This window comes from Lepeophtheirus salmonis, chromosome 7 (assembly GCF_016086655.4).
Source record: "Lepeophtheirus salmonis chromosome 7, UVic_Lsal_1.4, whole genome shotgun sequence".
Taxonomy (NCBI): domain Eukaryota; kingdom Metazoa; phylum Arthropoda; class Copepoda; order Siphonostomatoida; family Caligidae; genus Lepeophtheirus; species Lepeophtheirus salmonis.
Genome location: NC_052137.2, coordinates 40894335 through 40912809, shown reverse-complemented (window position 1 = coordinate 40912809; position 18475 = coordinate 40894335). Strand labels below are relative to the sequence as shown.

At 33.0% G+C, this 18475-nt stretch overlaps 1 protein-coding gene across 1 annotated transcript; it reads right to left on the bottom strand.

Annotated features, from left to right (window-relative positions):
• Nucleotides 1–1006: 1006 nt before the first annotated feature.
• On the bottom strand, nt 1007–15256 carry LOC121121559 (divalent metal cation transporter MntH). The gene is made up of 7 exons (XM_040716518.2): nt 14786–15256; nt 3256–3686; nt 2232–2339; nt 1888–2120; nt 1697–1825; nt 1282–1643; nt 1007–1216 (listed from the first exon to the last, which is right to left on the bottom strand). Exons 1-7 carry the CDS (start codon nt 14836–14838, stop codon nt 1126–1128), a joined length of 1407 nt encoding a protein of 468 aa, XP_040572452.1. The 5' UTR covers nt 14839–15256; the 3' UTR covers nt 1007–1125.
• Between the last annotated feature and the right edge of the window lie 3219 nt (nt 15257–18475).

Genomic DNA, 18475 nt, shown 5'->3' with positions numbered 1-18475 from the left:
TCAATCTAAAATTTCAGACATAGTGTCCTTTTGTCGGAATAAACATCTTCATTAAAAATAATCAAAATCGGTCATGACCAAGTCAAAAATTTCCAAAAAGTATGTACACATGACATAGAATCACAAGACATCACTACTGTTGTACAGGTCCTTATTTAGGACTGTGGTCCAGACCAGTCTCAATTGTCGGTCCTTCAATAAGGTAAAATAGATATCTCTTGACGTCATTAAGCAGGGTATTTCTCATTTTCTATAATTATTCCGGTCTATACAGGCCTCTCCGTTTAAAATGCAACACTTTTTTAAATGACGTACCTCTGTCCTATTCAAATGCTTAACCCAAATAACTTATTTTAAACAATCGTCTACACAAACTGTAATAAAAAATAGGGAAAGTCAACCAAAAAATAAGTGCGTCATAACCAAAAACATGGAGTGCTGGTCTGTAATTGTTCTACTGTGTACTGGGTGACCTCAAGAGGCACGTCAATAGCTTCTACAAGGTCCAGATCAAGGTGACCTGTTAATTCAATCCTCTATTATATTTTAATGAAAAAGTTATGTTTGTCAACTTTTAATCTTCAAAAGGCATTTTTTGACATCTATAGCCATTTGAAAATGACGTTTTTTAACGACATTATCTATTTGTAAAGGAATTCAGAAGTTTGAATTTCAAAACTTACACAATCATGACCGAATAAGTAATTTTCAGGATAGTGTTTTTTGGTTTTTTTTGTTTGTTTTTTTGCTGGAAATTAAAAATTATATTTTCTAGAGTGCTTAAAAGGTGCTTTTGAATCCGTATAGCAGGGCTAAAATTAAATTTGATTTTTACACCCCACCCACTATTAATAAACTATTGACATTTGCAGGAAAAAGTCCAAGGACCAATCCTAAGAATGGGATGTACTGAATAAATAAGAGCCAACACGAGACTATGTACCACTATTAGGAAGGAGAAATAGTAGACTAAACGGACTAAAAAAGTAAATACCTAAGAAATATGTATAGTTACTTCTGTAATGTTAGTTTAATTAATTTAATTACATAAATAAATATAGAAATATATCGAGACAAATTTGAAATGCTTCTAATATAATAATACATTAATAAAATAAGACTCCATCAATTTATTGGCAGTATTTTCTTATAAATCTGTCCAAAAAACAACAGCAAGGTCATAGCTAAAACGCTTATTACACCTGAACAACTTAACCTATAAGAAGTACAAAAGAAATGGATATTAATAATATTTTAATGCTAAATTCGAATTGGTTTTACTTGATGGTTTCAAAATGAGTATCATTTTTGAAAGTACCAAATATGTTATCAATGATTGAATTCATAGCTAAAAACAGAGTTATGGTGACGCAAATGATCATTACAATATTTGACAAAATCGGCTGCTTATTTTCCCCTCCCATAAAGTTGGAATCATTTATACATAAAAGGAGTAAAATGGAGAAAAATGGTAAAATGCATCCATTGACTACTTGTGCCAATTGAATAACATGCTCTGGCTTCACTCCACTCGATATCACAACTATTGAAATTATGACCATTACTATTTGTAATCCAATGTAAATGTACTTTGGAAATGTACTTTTCTGTGTTCCTTTGCCGATTTCCACGGACTCATCCTCCTTCAAAAACACATACACAGTATATTCAAAGCATGAAATAATGAAGGACTTACAGTATCTGTGAAAACAGATTGAATGGTCAGTCCAGCACCTAACGGTACAGCTAACATGGAACTAAGAGCTGCTGCCACAAATCCTAAGGAAAAAATGTAAACACCAACTTCTCCAGTTATTGCTTTAACCTAAGCGTAATTAAATAAGAGATGCTTTGATACAATAAGGTATTTATCAATAATATATCTACAAGTGAGGAAAGTCTTTCAATACTGAATGAACTTGCAGACTTTGAAACTTTGTTGTCTACACCACTCCCAACAATTAGAATTAATGAAGATACAATGAAAGCTGATAAAGTGGAAAAGGCAATGCCAAATCTCATAGAATTCATGGACTTGCCTTCTGCCATGGAAGAGCCAAGAAATAAATTAAACCCAAGGGACGTGGTTCCAACTAGGGATATAACAATGTCAGCAGATCCTAAAAAAAGTTGGTAAATAATTTGATTTGGTCATTGATCAAAATAAATGTAATATAAAAAAATATTATAAAGATCCCTCGGAGTTCTGGACATCGAGTCTACTTACGCACCCGGAGGAATTTTTGGAATGAATGTACCATGTAAAAGATTTAGAGGGTCAACAGGCAAATGAGCTACAACCACGGAAAAGAGAATGATCATAAAAACCATTATGCCTCCTATAAAATATTAAAGATTAAATACAATATGTTAAAGTTTGATATACTTATTTTTAATTTGCAGTACATATACGTATAAAAAGCATATACAGGGTTGATCTTATCTAGTGGTACATCTTTTAGTATTTTCAATCCGGAATGACTTAAGTGCAAAATCAAGGAGGAGAATAGCAAGACATCTTGGCTCTGAACAGAGCAACCTGAGACAGTTGGAAAGAGCAAAGAAGATTTTTAATTTTCTCAAGGCCAACAAAAATTTGGAAAACATTTGCCACTATGAATAAGGAGAGAACATCCCCAAAATCATAACCGAACATCCAAGCAATGTCTTTAGAACAAAAAAAAAGTCCAGTGACCAGCACAGGTGAAGTCAACCTCCTTGGAGAGGAAGGAGTGGCACATATCGAACTTCTGTATAAGAAAGTGCTACATTGTGCCAGATAAAAGTTCGGGAACAACTTTGTTTTCACTCAAGATGGAGCTCTGTGGCATCTCACTGCTATGAGCCAGGCTTTCAAAAGTGACAACTTTCCGGTCTTTTGGTACCTCAACATGTGGCCTCCCTCCACTCCAGACACGAACCCCTTGAACTACTTTATCTGGGCGAGTCTGGATGAGAGGCTGTGTGCTACTCCTTATATGAATTTCTAGTCTTACATGAAGAATCACTGAGCCTAGTTCGAGTCAGACCAGACAATCAAGGTATCCAAGGGATTTAGGCCTCGTATTGAGGCAGTTATTAGGGCTGAGGACCAAATATGTAATAAAAGTTGTGCCGAGCTCTAATTTCAGATGGTTTTGTAGAATAAATGTCCTCACAAAATCTCTTGTTTAAATTCAACTAATGAAAAATAAATACTAATAAAATGTGTGATCAATCCTGTACATTTATTTTCATTTAAACCTATTGAATTACCTAAGAGATAACCAAGGCTTTGCGTCGAATCAAATACTAAAAGTGCAATAACTATAGCAGCATAAATGAGACATGTCACTACTCGTGTTATTACAGTTTCATAAACAGGAGGCAAAGTATATATGGCAGCCAACCCTCCAGCAAAGTTATTAGCTTCGTAAAATGTATTTCCAATGAATACTGAAATGGATATAATCCAACAAATTAGGGCAGTTTTGTATATTGGATAAGCATGGGCATATTTATATCTAATGCATTCTCCAAGGCTTCTACCACTATTGATCGTCAACCGTGCGGCTCCTTCTTGCAAAGTGTATGCCAATATAGAAGCAAATCCAAGAGCCCATATCAATTGAAAACCGTATGCGTATCCGGCCCTTGCACATGTGACAACTGTTCCAGGTCCAACTGTACAAGCAGAAAGCGTTGACCTGAAAAAATGAATATATAATTAATCATTAAAATATATTCTCCGAAAGAGAGATCTCTTAAGTTGGATTCACCGATATATTTGCCTGAAACCTTTCACGCAATTATTATTATTTGGTATGTAATTAAAATTATCAATATATCACGTATCACCTCTATTGTATCACACAAGATTCCTCCAAAAAGAATCAAAAAAGGGCTAAAATCATCTGGTAGTTAGCCAAATAAATCAGTCATACCAACTGCTATTTATTTCTTAAGTACTCCTTGACTATCAATGTCATATTTATTCCTAATTTTTTTAAATGTATTATATATGGTATATATATTTCATAATAGTAAAACTCTACATAGTATTTTATTCCATACTTTTTAAAATAAATAATTTTAATATTTCAGGAAGAGCGTAGCTATACATTTCTATTTCTATATGGTAGCCAAAATTTATTAATGAGACGCTATCCACTGTAACTCCGGTTGTTATAACAGCACACCGATTTTTTTTTTTTTTTTTTTTTTTTTCTAACGCGACTAACAAAGGGGTGTAAACCCACCACCAGCTCATGCAATATCATCAAAGACGCTATCCACTATAGCCTCGGTTGCTATCCCAGCCCACAGGTTTTGTTGTACGCCAACGTGAATAGAAAATAGGTTCTAACACACTGCCAATTCAGGAAATAAAATCAAGGACACTATCCACTGTGAACACGGTTGATATCCCGGCCCACAGGCTATATAGCGTGCCAACACGACTAACAAACAACCAAATCATGTATTATCATCAGAGACGCCACTATAAACAGGGTTGATATCCCATCCCACGAGTTGTCTTGTGTGCCAACTCCACAAAAAAAAGGGGTTGTAACGTTTGTTAGTCACTTTGGCATGCAACAGAACCCGTGGGCTGGGATATCAATCGAGGCTATATTGGATAGCTTCTCTGATGATATTATAAGATTTGGCGGTGGGTTCCAACCCGTTTGTTAGTCGTGCTGGCACGCAAGACAACCTTTGGGTTCTGATAACAATCGAGGTTACAGTTGATGGCGTTTCTGATGATATTACATGGATTGGCAGTGTGTTAGAACCCATTTTGTATTCGCTTTGGCATGCAACAAACCCCGTGGGCTGGAATATTAACCGAGGCTATAGTGGATAGCGTCTCTGATGATATTGCATGAGTTGGCGGTGGGGTTAAACCCGTTTGTTAGTCTCGTTGGCAAGCAACAAAATCAGTGGGTTGTTATAACAACCGGAGTTAAAGTGGATAACATCTCCAATAATATTATATGAGTTGGCGGTGGGCTAGAGTCCGTTTTATAGTTAACTATATTTTTTTTAGTTATTATGAACATTAACAGTCTTGTTCAGTGATTATGTGCATTAGCGGTACAGTTCAGTTATTATAGTTAATTGGCAAATTATCGGATTTCTTACTTTAACTGGAACATGTATATATAGATATATATCGTACGAGGTCTCAAAAATAAATTGTATAGCTGTCCTTTTGGAAACGGTGGATAACTTATTACTTCGTATATTTATCAAAAAGAATAAACTGTGAAATATCCATGACGTATCAAGTCAGAGGAGAAAATTGTTGAATCAGTTGATAACAAAATACATAAGCTTTTTTGTTTTAATGACTTAATGCCGTGATATATATAAAAATACATAAAGAGAGATTGCGATAAAATGATCATAAACTATAGTTTAAAATTAAGTCCCTTGATCAAAGACCAACCCTTTCCTATTAAAACTAATGTATAAAAAAAAACAAGATATCAAAGTCTACCTTTACAAAATATGGGTACATACAAAACGAAAATAATAAAATTAAAAGGAGACAAACAAAGAAAAAAAAACTATTTATATGATGTTTTTATTCTCATCATCAGATAACGATTTAATATTCATTTTAGGGTGGAATAGAACTTACATGACCATTATGGGAAAAACTTAACCATTTCTGATGCGTAGTTTCACTCTCCATCCTCGTAACAGGGAATCCTTAAGGAAAAGGCTGCGTACCTTGCTGCAGAAGCAATATAGATTTTCTTCAGGGAGTAAAAGTTTATTAGACGGCCAGAAGATAGGTAGCCAGCTATTTATACCTTAGCACTAACCAAAACAGAAGACAATAGTTTCAGGAGTAGATTTTTCTGTCCCTTAGGGCATGCCAAAAAGAACGCAAGGAAATGAGTACTTGGGAACATAATCATTCACATTAAAAAGACCAATATTCAACTTGAAAAAGTATCGAAGAGCAGATAATGATGGAAATGTTGCAAATACTTGGATAATTGAATTCTACATCTTTCCCCAGTCTTTGAAGGGTAGTTGAAGTAAATACAACCCCTTGAAATTTGGAATTGTACCATTGTGAATTTCCTATCCTCCTTGACAAAAGTCAGGTACTTACTCCAATAATACCATTCCCCATGTTGAAGCACAGTTTGTCACTCTGAATGAATATATGAAAACTCCATCAGGGGGTACACCGTACATAGTGCTCCAAGATGTATATCATATACATATTTCGATCTAAGAAATAACAATGTAGTCGTATTGTTATAACATAGGAGGTGTGTGCATATATCATCGGACATGTATACAGAGTGCACTCTATAAGGTGATCCCTGATGTAAATTGTTTAAATATTTTTGATATAAAAAATAATAATTGAGTCGTAGTAATGCAATATTGTAGGGGTGTGGGTTAGAGTGATAATAAAATCAATGTTATTTATTTGTGGGAAGTAAATGTCTTAGGTAAAAAAATGTTTCCGAATTGTACAAAAAACATTTAAGAAAAGTTTAAACAGTTTGGAAAAATATTCCGAGGTAGCTCAACGGCCCCAAAGTATTGAAAATTTACATTTTTAAAGAAAAGAGACTGAGTACTTGCATAAATACTGTCCATGAACTTCAGATGAATGATTTTTATTTTGAAAAAACAATACATTGAGCTTACTGAAATTACAGTAAGGTATATTTTATAACTACGGGGTGTCCACGATAAACTGGAACTATCTTAAAATTAAACCTGCTTGATAAAAATTGAATTTGGAGTGTATTTGTTATATGAAAAAGTTACACATGATATTAAACAATAAATTTATTAAACATGTCCTCCCTCAGCAGCCACCATCTTCTCCATCCTACCCCTAAAGGATTTACATGTTCTTATGACTTCCGCGGAATCGACAGCATTCCACTCCCTCGTAATGGAGCCCTTCAGGGCCGCAATTCTCTTGTGGCTGACCTTGCACACCTCCCTCTCCAACTTCCCCTACCAGTAGTAATCACACGTATTGAGGTAGGGTGAGTTGGAGGGCCAGGTATTGCGATCCCAGAGAGTGATGTCGTGGGAATTGAAGAGGTTAGTGGTGCTCATGGCGATGTGTGAGGGTGCTGAGTCTTGTTGGAATTTGAACTCCTTCCCAGCGGCCGTATCATTCATCCAAGGGATGACGAACTCCTCAATGACTTCGCAGTACCTTATTGCGTTAACCTTTTCCTTGGGATTGAAGAAGAAAGGAGGCATCACCTCACCGGTGCTGCAGATGACATCCAGGGTCATCACGGAGGCCGGAACTTTGTGGTGAAGACCGCAAGGACCTCTGAGGTCATTGAGGAGACGCTTACCGTTGGTAAGCCTGGTTGCCTTCATGGATGCTGTGATAATTTGTGGTTTGGCCACTCGGTATGACCTGTAACCGAGGTCCTCATTCACAGTCTTGGAGACCAGCTGCTTGCTCACTCCACGGTTCTTGGCTAACCTGGACAAGGAAGTCCCCGGCGAAGCCTTAATGGACTTTCGGAGGCCTTCAAGGAAGCGGGGAGTGCGGATTAGGTCACTTCTCATGTTGTGGCCTTGCGGCAGACCTTCCCCTCAACCTCCCAGGCATTGAAGACCCGATACACCGTGGTCTTAGGGTAGTTCAGAAGCTTGTAGATAGCAGAGGGCTTGTGTCCCGCGCGAGCCAATTCGAGGATGACATCTCTCCTTGCTTGTTCCATGATGACTATTGTTTGTTGTCAAAACAATTGTGGTGGAAGTTATAGTGTATTGTTCACGCAACCTTTAAATTAGTATGATTTAACCCCGAATATCCACATTATGCATCTGGATGAAGTTTAAAGTAGTTCCAATTTATCGTGGACACCCTGTATTTCAAACAAAAAAAATAATAATAATAATACATAAACGTTCAAAATAACGTCAATTGAAGTTGATTGAAATTTAGCTCATATGCTTTTTTTTTATTTCTTTAGCCTATTGCAACACAACTAGTCAACTGATGAACATTAAAATTTCCAATCACATTTATTTTACATTAAATTCAAGGAAAAAAATTAAATTTGTAGTAACCGTGACCTTAGTAACCTTTATATGACCTTTTCAGGGAAAGTGACATTATTAATTCAATTTTAACACACAAAACCAGCAATAAAAATCTTGGTGATCATGGTCAAAGATGTTACCCACAAAAAAATATATCATTTGTATATGTTCTTTTTTCTTGATGATGTATCAATTAGATTGTTACATCTACCTCCGTATTGCAAAGAAGAAAAACTCTTAGCCCAGCGAGAAAAATGAGTCCAAATCTTAATAGAACCGAAAAAACTGATCAATTATCTGTGTTAGTTTCAGGAAAATGAATTTCTAAACTATTATCGATGGTCAAACTTTCATCTGGGACAGGAGAAGAACCAGAACTGTATTGAAAGCAGTTAAAGGATGGAATATTGGACATTAAATAAAAATAAGGTGTTTTGACAATACAAGTTCAAATAACGGCAAAAATAATGGAACATGTGTTCGACTATTCTACTATTTGCTTGTAGACACTATATAATTGATTAGCTATTGGATCTGTTTTCTATGAATGTATGTGTCCCACATCTTACCCAGATATTCATTTGTTCAAATTGGTAATCAATCAACAAAACTAACTATAGACCTAGTACTACAGATGAAGAGATGACCAGTCTTTTGGAAGGCATACGAGACAGTACTATTGAATATGCAAAAGATAATCTTGAAAAAATATATTTTCAAGAGACGAAAATAGATAATTATTAGAACGACTATTTATTTTTCTAGGTGATGTCTCTGAGCGTGGAGTTAAGTTCATGTCAACCGGTGTTATGCACTATACCCGTTGGCTTTCAAAAGTGATACATAATCTCAAGTTTTCAAATGAGCTCAATTTCAATCAACTTCAGTGGACATTATTTTGAATATATACCAGGTATGCACTTATGAAATAAGACTTTTTTTTTTAAATTTGAATGTTTATTGTACAAAATGGTTACAAATTTCATTTTTGCCTTCGCTAGCCACATACTTTTCCCATCTTTCAGGCAATTTATGGATCCCTTTCCAAAAAAAAATGTTCGTCTTTGGGTGCAAACCAGCCATCAATCCATTTTTTGGCTTCAAGGTGAGAATCAAAGCGTAAATCATTGAGTGCGTGGCCTATCGATGTAAACAAGTGATGAACGGAAAGCGCCAGTTCTGGTGAGTAAGTCGCATGAACAAGAGATTCCCAGCTGTACGATTCAACAAGCTGGTGGGTGGCTATTGAGTGATGCAGTGGTGCGTTGTCATCAAGGAAAATTACATTGTATTACCTGGCTTCATATCTTGGGCACTTTTGGCGTATAGCATGGTTCAAATAAGCCAATTGTTATTAACATTAACAGTTTTACCGTTAATGTTAATTTGGCGTCTTCAAACTTTTTCGGTGGCCGACAGCGTTCTTCATTTTTCACGTCAAAATCACCAACTTTGGAACTTTCAAACCACCTGAAACACTGTATTCTGCTTAGAACATGCCCAACATAAGCTTCCACAAGCATTTGATGGGCTTGAGAAGCGTTTTTCATCCATTGGTAACATAAAATCAATGATGTCCTCACATCGTAGTTTGTAGGTACAAAATAAGACATTTTTACGAGCGAAAAAAGTGCGTTGTTGAATAAAATTATGCAAACAATAAATTTAATATTGTTGACACATTTGGAAATAAGCATTTAGGTTTTTAGACCGGTTTATAACGTCTAACTGGCGACACATAGGGCTCATTTCATAGATGCATACTTAGTATGTATTTTTTTTTTTTTTTTTTTTTTTTTTTGAAATACCTATAAATATACTTTTCCAAAACAATTGATTTTATTATCACCATAACCAACACCCCCCCTACAATATTGCTTTAATACGACTCCATTTTTATTTCTTATATGTATCAAGAATATTGTGGGTGTAAAAGAAGAGAACAGTTTCTGTTTGTTTCTTTTTTTAGATATCTTGTGTATATCACAATCAATGTGCATTTTCAGTATATGTTAAGAAGTGAATTGCATAATTTTTTTTTTAAATATTAGTGATCGCTCGAAACACTTAAGTACTCATAAGTCATCCCAACATCTTAAATGTGAATTTTGATTTAAGCAAACTGAGATTTTTGTAGTACCGCTCTGCTGTTGAGCATAATGTCTCAAACAAGTGCTTAAAAGAAAAATTCGATCCATTTCTAAAAAATCCCATGTCATAACTTTTGAATATGATATAATTATGCCTTTAAATTTAATTAATGAATTATGATTCCCTATTTGTAGGGAGGCAAATTTATTGTGGATATTTCCGAATAACTCAAAAAATTATTTCATCATAGGATATCCGTTTACACATGTCGTTAATTAAATTAAACATTCTCTTTTTCTCTTAATTTAAACTACATATATAATTATACAAGAAACATGAGAAATTGCGTTAAAAGTTCGAGGTAACTTCTAAGAGGAGATACCCCACCAACACAAAAATATACAGTGTTGCTGTCAGCTATCGATGTTTCTGCTTCATTTCTACTTATTAATATTGTGAATAGTCTTTAGATTTTTGAGAGTGCTAAAATTTTGAAAAATTTGTACAGAAAATATAAAAATTGATACATTTATATTTAAAGAAAAATACAGTTTACTAATGATGAATAAAAGAATTAGTATAGGCTTATATTTATCATTATTTACTAGAGTAGGTTTACCTTGTATTGCCCGGGACATTAAGAAATTAAAAATAATTAAGAACTCTTCCGCTTAATGTAAAACAAAAGAATAAGCCTGTAAAATTTTAAGAATTATTCTCATGTTGGTTTTATGAGTATTACAATATATAGCCATTATATAGTCACTCTTCTTTAAATGAATGTGAAAGTAGTTGCCTTTTTCTGGGTCAAACTCACAGTCTTCCAGCTGATTCCTGTGCATCAAGGACACCTCCTAATATCCCAAAAAACGTCTCAATTTGTGCAAGTAAAACAAAATATAGTTTAAAATCTACCACCGCTGCTTTTTTCTAGAAACCTTTCTAATATGCTTTAATACAACCGAGCTGCAAGGCTGGGCAGGTAAACTGCTAGATCCTAGTCAAGTTAAATTCTCCGCCACCGCTTCCCTGAGCATCAAGAAACCTACCTAATATACCTAAATACACACTGGCTCTCAAGTAATAAGTTTGTGAATTGCTCGGCCAAAATGTAGTTTAAACTCTACTGCCGCCGTGTTTCTAGGGACCAAGGAACCCTTATAATATTGTATAGTATACTATAGCCCACGGGTAATACTGCTAAACGGCTGGGCCCGAGGCAAGTTAAATTTCTCGCCTCCCCTTCTCTGAGCATCAAGTATCCTAAAATAAACCCCGGTTCTTAGAGTGTACAGATGAAGTAATGTGCCTCAAGGTAGTTTAAACTGCAACGCCGCTGAATTTCTGAGCACCAAGAACCCCTTTATATCCTAGAATACAACTCCTGACTACGGTATCTGTATATGAACTTTTGGTCCCTGAGGTAGGCTAAATTCTTCCAACTGCACTTCCCTGAGCATCAAAAAACTCTTCTAATATTCAAAATAAACTCTGGCCTTCAGGTTGTACAGATGAAGTTCTAAAAAATGCTATTTTAAGGCTTCCGTAGCCTTAAAGACCAAAAAAATGTTACCAGAACCGTTTCTAGAGCCGTAAGAACCAACATGGAAAGTTTTAGGAAATCCATTATTTGGTTTGTCCGTGATTGAAGAACAAACACACACAGACATTCACATATAATATATAGACTCATAAATTTTGTTATATTTTATCAACAAATCAAGATTTTTGAAATATTTTCTTCTGTTAATTTTTGCCTTCGATCCTTGGTAGTTTTAAGCATCCAAAAAACTATTCAACGTCAACATTAGTAGTTGGAGTAAATTTGAGGTTTTGAAGACTTCAGGAGTCATGTTTGACAAAGGCATCTCATCCTCACTACCACTGTTTGTAGGTTTAATCGTTTCCATAAATGTATAGATAAGAATAAGGCAATTTGAAACAAAAGTATTTATCCATTAAATGCAAGATTCAAGGGAGATTATTCAACAGTCAATTTTTAACCAAATTTCCCTTTCTTCTTTTTTGCTGTGGTCGAAATCTGGCTCCCTTGCATATCCGATCATGTAATCATAACCCAAAATGAGAGTTGATTTTATTTATTGTTTTCCAACCTAATTAATGAGAGTTTTTGCAGGTGGAGTTTCCCTCCAAAAATATCTTCAAGGAATAAATAAGACTGTGCATATAATCAAACTAAAATCCAATTTCTCTCTATTAATTTCATACCAGTCTTTAAAAAAAAAAGCAAAAAAGGTTAAAATGACCAAATATTTGAGCCATTGACTCACAAATCCCAAGTCTAGTTATGACCCTTGATAGGTTGATTTCCAATTACCTCTTATTCTGCTGTAAACAATTATCAACATTTATTATTGAATAAATTTTCAATGGTTGGGAAAAATTGGCCCAGAATTGACTAGCTACCAAGTTATTTTAGTGGGATTGTGGAGTTGCTACATTAAATGCCCGATTCCGAATCCAGAACTTTAAATGTCACCGTCTCAGACTCCAATACAATTTTTTAACAATATATTTTATAACTTATATAATGACTATTGGATCTAGAGACTATAAAAATAGATTTAAAGCTAGTTATAAATAATTATTAATACAACTAATAACTTATTAGTTATATGTAGTAAATAATTGTACCAGGTATTAAAAAGAAATTTGGAATATAAGATATTTAACAAGATGAACAACAATCAACAAATGAAACGTATCACAATCTATCGATTGCTAATACATTCTTACGTTAGTGGCTATGCTCTTCTCAATATAATAATTTAGACTTTAGAGATGCTCAGGAATTGTGATTGTGTAGACTACAAATCACCTTTGAAATTTGTGAAGTAAATTTATAGATTAGTTAATTTTCAAGTTTCATAAATTACTAGTAATTAATACCCATAATTTAAAACCATTTAGAAAAAAAACTTTACTCTATGTAAGCCTTAGATTAAAAATAAGTTTTATTTATATACACTATAATAATTTTTGTAGTCGGACTCAGTACAAGTTTTCCAACTTCTGACTCCAACTCTACAAGCCCTGGATTTTAGCTCGTTTTTGTGTTGTAGGAAAGTTTGGGAAATACAATATAGTAGGTAAAAACGTGTTGTAAAGAAATGCCCAAAGAATAAAAAATAAATAAGATATGCGTTAAAAAAACATAATTCAGAAACACGTCAATGAACCTGTGGTCATAATACGTAATAAATACAATAGCAATTTCATAATGACTTAGATATACCTAAAACATTATTCAGCATTTTTCAATCATTATTCAATATCACGCTAATATTTGTGATATAATAATTTATGTGGACATCTAGGAGTTAACTTTATGCCCATAGAAGTTACAATTGGATTAGGAATGGACTCATGTGCATACATATGAGGGTATGAGGAAAAGTTTCCAACCTCTAAGTGAAGATGTCAGTATCCGTAAATAAAAGCTTGTCACATCTATCTATCATATGTTGATAGTTACGCAACAAAGTTTCAGCCATTTGGGACTCACATGTTTTACTAACAGCTTGATAATCCATTTTGTCCATTTTCACAAAATACTCACATCAACTTAATCAAACAACGGTCACGCAACAAAGTTTCAAAAAATTCAAGTATTTAATTTTTTTTTTTTAAATCTATAGCTAAAACTAAAAGTTTTTGGAAAAAAATTTAAAATATTAAATGTTGAAAAATTAATTCAAAAATACCTAGCTATTCATAGAAAATTAAACTTAAGGAAAAAAATTCTAAATTTTTTTGGAAACAAAAACTGAAAAATTAAACTTTTTGGAAAAAATATTTCAAAAAGGACATTTCATATATTAAATTTTTTGATAAAACATTTCAAAAATCCAAAGCTATTCACAAAAAAATAAATTTTGGGGAAAAAATATCAAAAATTAAATCTGAAATATTCAAAAAATTCAAATTCTACATCTATTCGAAAAACAAAAATTCGCAAAAAAAACTTCGATGTTAAATTTCAAATATTTGGGAAAATAATTGAAAACCCCATAGCTATTCACAAAAAAAAGTTTCTCATTTTTTGGCAACCTATATGTAGATAAGACAATATATGAATTGCATTGGAGTTAAATTCATGTTTAAACTGGCAAAATTATGTATATTTATTTAGAATATAATTTTCTTGTTAAATTCTGAATTTGAATGACAATGTAGGTTAATGAAATCATTGCTTCAAAGACATTATAATTTAATTATTGTCAAGGAACAAGAGAAAAAATATTCTTATTTAGAATTAATGATAATTGATGTATTCTATGAAACACAGACAGCTAAAAAGTACGCCAGGTATATTTTAATATATCAACAAAGCAATGATACTTAAACATGGATGTCTGTTAAAAATAAATCAAAATCTAATAGCGTGCCTGAGTTATTGTAATAAGTATAATGAATATCTACTGATTAGATACACATTTTGTTAGTACCGAATAAAAATAACTAAAATTCTCCATGTAGAAATAAGATGCTCCCGTGAGAGCGACATTGATCGAGGTAAATTACACGTAATTAATGCATGTAATACTTATATAGGTCTCAGACTTAATAAATAATAATGTTTTTATGCCAATAAATAAGGTATAATAGTGTGCTAATTAAAAATTAAATAATAATTTACCAATAAAGAAGATTAAGGATAGTATCCAAAATATATTTAGTGTTTGCCTTCATTGCTGATATTCACGACACTGACGTATGGAGAATGACTATTTATAAGAAATGTAATTGAAACACTCTCCGAATTTTTGCCTTATCTGAATTCAATTTTATATCTTGCAAACATTTATAGAGTTCAAAAGTACATATGTCACTTGTTTCGTAGTAAATGAATACACTAATGATTATTACGATATTCGATGGTGTAAACTTCCTCAAATACATTTATAATTAGGTACTAGACAGGCAGGTTAAATATTTTTCATGCGCTTATCTCTTGTGTAACGCAGCGGAGTCTCCTACAGGTTACCTCCTATAATTTTCCAACATGTTCAAAATAGGCTAAAAAGGATTGTGTGTCCATGCTTTACGTGCCTGCTTTCCATTGGGCTGTTTGGACTGGGCATGTTGAATACATTGTTCTTCTGAAAGGGATCCCATTGTACTCGCAAGATATGTTAATTCCTACTATTATATCAAGTGTTTAATGCGTACATAGGCAAGGTATAAAGGATCTATCATAGAATAATAGTTTATTCATATTCAGATTGAACTCCTCTACTAAAAGGACCACTTGGACAACAATATTTACCGCAAGAATTAACTGATGAATCTATGTATATAATATTAATCAATAATATTAAATATTAAGTTGGAAAATGTAAAGATGTTCAAAACGGTGGAGTCTTAATATACAAACAGAGTGTGGGTCCAAGTATTTTGGTGGATCTAAGCATAATTTAATTTAAGGCCCTTATGGCCTACGAAGAGTAACCTGTCTATAACAATTTTTGGCACAAATGTCAAGTTATAGTTTTTATAGAGTGTAACCACTATATATTAACACCTGGATGGTGACAATGAATCCAGCTCCCGGTTTTTTTCATAACATGGATTATCCGGACATAGTAACAATGTTTTACTGGTAAAAATGAATTAGTTTTCCCCCTGAATGTTATTTTTAGATGTAAAAAAATATATATAAATATTTGTGTACGATAAAAAATATCTTTTTTGTTACAATTTTAAAGTACCATAATATGAATCAATTTGATGGCTTTAAGTCTACTTTTTGTATCATGAACCTAAGACCCACCCAGTGAGCTGGAGCAGTATAGTTTTGCAAAAAAATATACCATCAAAATGGCACCCCAACATAAAAGCTAGGACATTTGGATTTCAAAATCTGTTGAGAATAAAATATTCCAGGCAAGGAACCATAGTTGTTAACTTTGAAATTTCTAAATGTGGTCAAAAGTATGATTTTAAAACACCTAAAAAATGTTTTTCCCAATTTGTTGAAGCTTTTTATATTTTTTTTTCTTTATATATTTTTTCACATCTTATCTGGAATTTTTATTCTCAACAAACTCTAAAAGCCAGATGTCACAGCTTTTAAATTTTGGTATATTTTTTGCAAAACTATGCTGCTGCTGCTCACTGCGCCCAGATATAATTATATTTTGCTAAGTCCCATTTTTTTACAACAAGCAGGATGAGCTATATAAAATTTTGTATTAATACAGTGATAAATTATAATTCATATTATAATCATTAAAAAAATTGTACGTAATTTTTTTTTTTTTTTTTTTGTTCCTTTAATTTGTCTGATGGAGTTGTCCTGATTAAGTATAGGTAAAAATTATAGTATTACAATTACTCTGTCTGACCTATGAATGGTCTTTAATCATATGAATTAAGTATATTTCCTTCTCTAGGAACGACCGAGGCGCGAACCTACGCACAGGAAGGTGAAGAGAATAAATTCTCCCGAGTGCGTCGCTCCATATTTACAATTATAAATTACTTTTCTCCTATTCTAAGATCTTAAAGACATTAATTGGGGGTGGAGGCACTTATTTGTATGGAATTGGGTGCAAATGGGTGGGACAAAGCTGTCAAAAGCTGTTTCAATAGAGTGTAACAGTTCTCAAATTGTTCCCTTCTTAGCATTTCTGGATGCAAGTTACTAGTAAAAATGAACATCATTGAACAGATATTTCTTGGTCACTTTGGTGTCAGAAAAGCTAACCTTTGGAAAATTTATCTTGAGAAAGTTTGCAGTAAAATTCAAGGCGGAAAAAATTATTATTCTTTTATTTTATAATAGTGTTGGTACAAGGCATTAGTGTTGTATCGGTCCTTATATAGGACAGCGGTTCAGTATAGTCCCATCCAGTCCAGTCCCATCCAGTCCAGTCCATCCAGTCCAGTACCATCCAGTCCAGTACCATCCAGTCCAGTACCATTCAGTCCAATACCATCCAGTCCGGTACCACTTGTGGCTCCTTACAGAAGGTAAAATTTATCCCTCGTGACGTCAATGAGTGTTTTTTAACCAAGTAACAATATAATAATTTCGCATTATATTGTATTATAAAGAAAAATATAATATTTTTGCAAGATATATTCAATAATCTAAATGCATATTTAATAAATCCTATTTGGCTTTATAAGCCATCGACAGATTCGCCAACAGTTAAGCACCGATCAACGAGACTGCTTTACACACTTTATATATAGCCCCCTTGCTATTTTGTTGTCAACTGTCAATTCGCTCGATATGTCATGGTTATTTCTTAATTTATTCTTTTTGATAAAAAAAACTAAGTGGTAATAATTTATTCTATACTTATGCTCCATTTTTGAATGGACAAGAATACAATTTCTTGTTGATCTAATTTAAAATAAAGTTTTCTATTCCCATTTTGTCATCACTTAATACTTTGCCTAAACAGTTACAAGTCATTATATATAATATCTAGGGTATTACATAGAATACCTAGAAAATTGTGAATAAATCAGTTATTTTATTGTTTGCCTGACACCATCAGACATTATAAGCATAACCTAGGTATTCAATATAATGCCTAATTATACATATTGTCAGTAAAATATATAATAATATAAATAGGAAAAACTGCGTTGGTTATTATTTTTTACAAAATCAAACAGATATTCTGCGTCATAAATATATATTCCGTCTTAAATAAAAGAACTACTCGGTTCTTTGTTTTTAGCTACTTCAAAGTATTCTATGTTTTTTTTCTCTTTTTTTTTAAAGATTTATTTTAAGCATCATCCACCAACAAATAGTTATATATAGCGTATTTGATATGGTGTAGAATATGTACTTCTATCTAGTAATTATAAGTATGCCGTTTGGGGACAGTGGATTTCTTTATAAAGAGAAAATGGGGAAAAGTTGTGGACAACAGTATAACCTCCTGTGAGTAATATTCTACAACAATCGCAGGGGTGTCCACAGGGAAAAATTTAATTGTTTGGAAAAAAAAATTCTAAAATTAAATTTCATAAATAAAAATTTCTTGGAATAAAGTTCCAAAAATCCACAAATATATACAAAAAAAGTTAATCATTGCAAAATATTAATAAATTTTTTGGAAAAAAAATTCAAAAACTCACAGCTATACACAAAAAAATAATTTTTTTGGGAAAAAATTCTAAAATTATTTCCAATATTAAATTGTCTTGTAAAATAAAAATCCTTAATTTGGGGAGGACCACAGCTTAAAGACAGGGAACCCTTTTCAGTAGTCGAGGAAGAAGGATTTGATCAATTATCAACTTTATTTCTTCTACAAAGAGTACGAAACAGGCTATATTCAAGGTTGTACCCTGTTCAGGTTCA